General features: G+C 35.0%; 1 protein-coding gene across 1 annotated transcript; it reads left to right on the top strand.

The window, feature by feature from the left end:
• The first annotated feature begins 620 nt into the window (after positions 1-620).
• LOC132623129 (mitogen-activated protein kinase kinase kinase 20-like) lies at positions 621-2,286 on the top strand. Its single transcript, XM_060337835.1, has one exon. The coding sequence runs from the start codon at positions 868-870 to the stop codon at positions 1,957-1,959; it is 1,092 nt and encodes a 363-aa protein (XP_060193818.1). The 5' UTR covers positions 621-867; the 3' UTR covers positions 1,960-2,286.
• The last annotated feature ends 4,022 nt before the right edge of the window (positions 2,287-6,308 follow it).

The raw sequence follows: 6,308 nt of genomic DNA, 5'->3' as shown, positions 1-6,308 counted from the left end.
TGTGATCGTGAATTTTATTAACTGGGGCAGGCTTATTTTATCAAAAAATATATGACTAATGGTAGAGTGGCTATTTGGGATATTTCAACCATCACCATCCGATCCTCGGGGAATCCGATTTTCTCAACTATTGCACGTTAATGGAAAAGATCTTTTTTTTTTTCTTTTTTTTTTTTACGTACAACTATGATAATGATTCGAAGATAGTGAATGTAGAACAATTTCAGTTTATATAAATTTCAATATATGAATATGTTGTATACAAATATGTCTCGATTAAAATTAATGAATTAAAATAGTTTTTCCTACATATGGAAATATGTAGACTCGAGAAGTTGGATTAAACTCACCATAAACAGTTCACACTTTTATGGAAATTGAAATCTAATTGACACCATCACGTTAAATAGGTAACCTCAAAACCAATAATTCAATGGACCGCGTCTCTAAAAGCGATGTCCGTTATTTTAGCGAAATTAGAAAGGAACTACATCATTTGAAGCGGAAAGAAAGGAACAAATATCTTACTACAATCGCGTGCCCTTTAATTTTCCCTCCCACAACTTGAACTATTAATAAAACAATCCCCAAAAAAACCACGAGACGTCGCATGTATTCGTCACGAATCACTAGTTATGTGAACATTGTTTACTAAATTCATTCTGGAAGTAAACACAAATGAAATTAATAAATAAGGCTTAAAAAAACGGAAAATAAATTCCCCCGCACTATATATAGAAGTCCTCTGTGTGAAGCAAAGTTCGCGGCTAATTGCGGGTATCTCTGCTCTCTCTCTCTCTCTCTCTCTTCTTTCCCTCTTCAACAGAAAGCCTAAATATCAAAATTCCAACTCAAAAAATCTTCCCCATGGATTGGGTTCGAGGTGAAGCAGTAGGCCATGGTAGCTTTGGCAAAGTCAGTTTCGCAATACCCAGAAAACAGAGCAGTCTGTTTTCTCCGTCAATGGTGGTCAAGTCTTCTTCAGCTTCCTGTTCAGCTACTCTGATGAACGAGAAACTTATCTTGGATGAGCTTAAGGGCTGTTCACAAATCATCAATTGCCTTGGTGACAGCTACACCTACGAAAATGGCGGAAAATTGTACAATGTCTTGTTGGAGTATGCTTCAGGGGGGGCCTTGTCGGATAAGCTCAAGAATTCCAGTGATCGTAAATTTCCGGAATTTGAAGTCAGGAAATACACCAAGGCCTTACTCAGAGGTCTATACTATATCCACTCTTGTGGATATGTTCACTGTGATATTAAACCGCAGAATATTCTTCTAGGTGAAGATGGTAAAGTCAAAATTGCTGATTTTGGATTGGCAAAGAGATCCCAATCCCCGAAAGATGATAAATTACGATGTGAATTGAGGGGTACTCCAATGTACATGTCGCCGGAAATGGTTACCGCCGGCGAACAGGACACTCCCGCCGATATCTGGGCACTTGGGTGTGTAATTGCTGAGCTGGCAGTAGGTGTTCCAGTTTGGAAATACTCAAACATAACCCAATTACTTATGACAATTGGAGTTGGTGATGAATTGCCTGAATTTCCAGCGAAAGTATCTGAAGAAGGAAAAGATTTTCTTGGAAAATGCTTCGTTAAGGACCCAAGAAAAAGATGGACGGCTGAGATGCTTCTAAAACATCCCTTTGTTGCAGATCAAAATTATGATGATGACACTGTTACATTGTGTGACGAAATATGCGGGAGTGGCACCCCGTCAACATCTCCTAGGTGTCCATTTGATTTCCCAGATTGGGTATCTGATGACTCTGCTGAATCAACAGTCACATGTCAAATTACATCTCTACCCTCACCGGCAATTCAAGATTTGCTCAGTTTTAACGGTGGGTCATTATCCACATCACCGGCTGAGAGATTGCGAGGATTAATGAATCAATTTAGACCTCAATCTGAATGGTCTAATGCTGATGGTTGGGTCAGCGTTCGGTGATGTCTATCTTTATCAAATTGTTTTAAATTTGAGTGATAGAAAAGAAGCCAGAGTAGTATTTAGATTTTCCAGAGTGCTGAAGATTTTTTGTTATCAGCTCTGATTTTTTTTTTCTTTTTTAATTTGTTTCACCTTATTGGTTGGGCAGGTCAATTTTTCCCACTTCTTTGTAAATAGAAAACAAGTTCATAGTACATACTAAGGTTGGAACTTGGAATTAGGATATCACTTTCAACATTAAGACAAGTGGTTGGGACTCAACAAAGTGTGTACAAATTTTATCTTTTATCAGCCGTATTTAGTAAATGAAAGTTATGAAACAACTTAGTTACTTGGAAAAAGGGGAATTGCAGAATGGCAGTGGATGCACTTGTGCTTAGATTGGATTTGTTGCTGTTCTATTTTTTTCGCCCAGATATTTTGGGCCAACAATCATCAACTAAATCATACGCAATTATTCAGCTTATCTCTGGCAAGTTGCAACTTCTCCAATTAAATCATTGGCTCACTAGCCGAAAAATCAATATAAAGTGCTTCATAACTTCATTCACTAGCCAAAAAATCAATATAAGTTGCAACTTCTCCAATTAAATCATTGGCTCAGTAGCCGAAAAATCAATATAAAATGCTTCATCAACTAATAAACGGATAAAAACCTTTCGGCATAAGTTGCAGTCCCTTAGATTATGACAATAAATTTGTGACTAGATGCTTCCTATCCAGCCTCTCTTCTTTATTTCCCCGCTTTATCTCTTATAATATACTCATATTTAGGAGAAAAAGAGTGTAAAAGATACAGGATTGCGTTTTTCTTAACAAGTCATGTAGTCAAATTTACATGAATACCATGCGTGAACTTCACGGATCAAGTATAAATTGATGTTGAATCAAATACTTTTTCTTTTTATTTATTTATCAGTAGTGTCAGAGCTAACATCCACACATATTAACTTTTTTATCGACTGCCTATTATTTTTCACTGACATAGATACTAAGTAATCAATTGACACTCATCGAGAATACTAATGGATAGCTCAATGATAGAATTATTTTTTTATTTCCTCTTCCCCGATCGAGCCTCTCCACTACTCAAAAAAGATAAATACAAAACTTTTTACACCCTGTGATCGTCAATTAATGGAAGCCATGCAAATCTTATTCCAAAAGGCAAGAAATGTGACGTGAGAAGGGATAATGGATATTCTTCTTATTTTCCTGAATAAAGAAAAGTCAACTCGCGCAATCAGTTTTGAAGAAAGGAATACATAGTTGGGTGCAAAACTAATCTTAGAATGAATTCTTTCCTAGTCCATCTACAGTTGCAAGTGGCTATGTCTTTGCAACTTCCCAAGCATTTGCAAATTGCAAGATGTCAGGATTGAATTTTAACAATTCCAGTTGTTTATAATTTACTCTTGACTTTATCTATTAAAAGGAGGTTGATTTTGATATTTTAATGATGTGACAATTGGACTAGGAATCCTTTGCAAGTAGAAACCCCTCCACTGGCATCTTCACATGTTCCTGATTTTACATTTATGACTAATTTTCAAAACCTAACTAGCCTACGTCCTACAAGAAAAAGATAGTAGTAACTTGCTATCATTATTCTGACTTAAATATACAAATCCTAATCTTTAAGAGCATGGACCAAAGAATATTCCTCAAGCCACAGGTTGATTCTTGTTTGGAACGAGTCACTTTACTTTGGGTGATTTGCGCAATTAGAATCATTTCACGTTATTTAACTTTTGTTTTCGATTAACGAATTTGTAGTATGTAACTGAAAATACATACTAGTTCAGAAAACTTACGGGTTTCTCCTAAGTGAATTTAAAGCAGATCTGTAACAATCACGGCTCGTGTCACTGATTGTAGGAAATCCTCACTAAGCAGATGAATCCCCTTTATCCGCGGTCTAGATATCCACAAGAGGATGCAAATGTATTTTTTGTTCACCCTAATCATCATAATATTGTTGAAAAATCTTATAGCAAATGTATTTATACGTTATTGATAGGGTTTAGAGGAGGACTAGTTAATGGCTAACGGGATAATTAGCATTTAGCACCTCTGATGGGTAAACCTGACCCAGTTGTTATTTCCAACACAATTTGCGCAAAAGTAATTCTGGTTTTATATACCTGAAAAAATAGTCTGTCACACGTCACGTTGCACGGGTCATGATATTAAGTACAATTTTTGTTCTAGCTATCTTTAAATTATTTATAAGTCATGGCAGATTTGGCAAGCTTGCATTATTCATAAGTCATGTTGATTCAAGCATGACTTTAAGTGTAATCTTCATTCTACCTATCCTTAAATTGTTCACAAGTCATGACAAATTAACATATTTGCCTTGTCAACAAGTCATGTCAAATTAATAAACTTGCCTTGTTCACAAGTCTTGCCGACATGACTTTAAATATAATCTTCATTTACCTATCTTTAAATTGGTTACAAATCATGCCAGATTGGTATGACTTGTACGTTTTCATTCTACCTATTTTATAAAATTGTTCATAAGTTTCACTGTAGTGGCATGAATTAAAGCATTTTAGGTCCTTTACATCAAAATACATACATGCCAAACTGTAATACTAATGTTTGCATCCGTTTTTGACTACTTGTATGAAGGATGAAGATAAATTTAAAAAAAAAAATGCTACATGCACCTTTGTCTTAGTCCTTATTCCACTCTCCACAATATTATTATTCTTATCCTCCTAATCAGAACCTGAAAGCTCGCAATTGCTTTGCTTATGTTGCGCGATGTTATAAGTTTCAAATAATGACAGTAATTTCATAATAAAAAATTAAATTTTGAACTAAATCACATTAAGAATAAAAGGAGCAGAGGAAGTTATGCCAGCTGAGTCTATATTTTTGCACAACCTTTTAAAAGCATAAACAAAAGTGGATCACCAGCCTGTAAAAGTGACACTTACGAAGGCGTTGTTGATATTTTAGGTTCATTGCCTCCTGCTGTGAATTTCAAGGAGTGGCCCATCATTTTGGATTGTCTATTATGGGCCAAACCTTATGCCCAGTGCATATATCCAATTTCTGAGTAGGGGTTAACTAGATGGAACAATTTGCAGGATTGTTCTTCGCTGGGGTGGTCTTTAATTTTTGTCCCTCAAATTGGTGGTCTTTAATTTTTGTCCTCTACCTTTGCAAATGGGTCTTAAGGCAGAATTTGCAAAACTGTGCATACAAATTCTGCCTTAAGGCCCAAATTCTGAGGCAGAATTTGCACGGACAGATTTGCAAAATTCTGCCTTAAGGAAGAATTTGCAAAGGCAAAGGCCAAAAATTAAAACCACCAATTTGAGGGGTAAAACTTAAAGACCAACAAGGTAAAGGGCAAAAATTAAAGACCACCCCAAATGAAGGACAATCCGCGCAAAAAAACAAGAACTAGATGTCGAGCTTGGGGGCTTAGGGCCATAGCATTACAAAGCGGAATTATGGCTGTTAGTCCATATGATCTCTTTTCAAGCCCAAGTGATTGTAAGAACTTAACAGTGTTTTAAAAGGCAGGGGTGCAACAAGATGTTTTATAGCCTATTTGGTCAGGCTTCTAAAATTAACTTATTTTGAAAAGTATTTTTTTTTAAAAGTAGTTTGTGCTTGACCAATTAATTTAAAAAAACATTTTTGAGCAACAAGCAATTAGTGTTTGGCCAAACTTTTAAAAAGTACATCTAATGTATTTTTTTCAAAAGTGTTTTTCAAAAAAGTAATTTTGAGCAAAAACTATTTTTTTAGCCTCTGAAAAACTGTTTCTGCTACTCCCCGTAAGTACTTATTTTCTCTCCAATGCTTGGCCAAACACCTCGCTTTTTTAAAATAAATACTTATTGGGAAAAAATAAGTTTAGTTAAACAGGCTATTAGTTAGCCTAGGAGGAGACGTAGGCCTCGAGACATGGGATGTAAGTCCCATTGATCTTTACTTTTAAAATTTATACTACGTTAATTAAGTAGCATAATAACACAAATATAGAAAGTACATTAAAAGCTTAAGAAGATTAAAGAAATTCATAGAAAACAAAATACCTAGCCTATTTTTACAAGTATGCAATGATGTTAGTAATTAATATAATCCAACTTTGTTTATCTAACCCAACGAGGCGCCTTTCAAAATGACTTTTTTCACACTTTTTGGTATAGATCGAGAAACTTATATATAGTAAAATTTTATTTGCATTCAAAGTTTATATCAAATCGAGCAATTTCATCTTAGTAATTAAAAAGTAAAATGAGGATGCATATATATCACTTTACCATACTTGACTAATAAATATATGCATGAAAGATAGATGTCTTGCATCATTGATTTCCCAA

This window comes from Lycium barbarum, chromosome 12, assembly GCF_019175385.1.
Source record: "Lycium barbarum isolate Lr01 chromosome 12, ASM1917538v2, whole genome shotgun sequence".
Classification (NCBI taxonomy): domain Eukaryota; kingdom Viridiplantae; phylum Streptophyta; class Magnoliopsida; order Solanales; family Solanaceae; genus Lycium; species Lycium barbarum.
The sequence above is the reverse complement of the archived record's forward strand: the minus strand, read 5'-3'. Positions and strand labels throughout refer to the sequence as shown.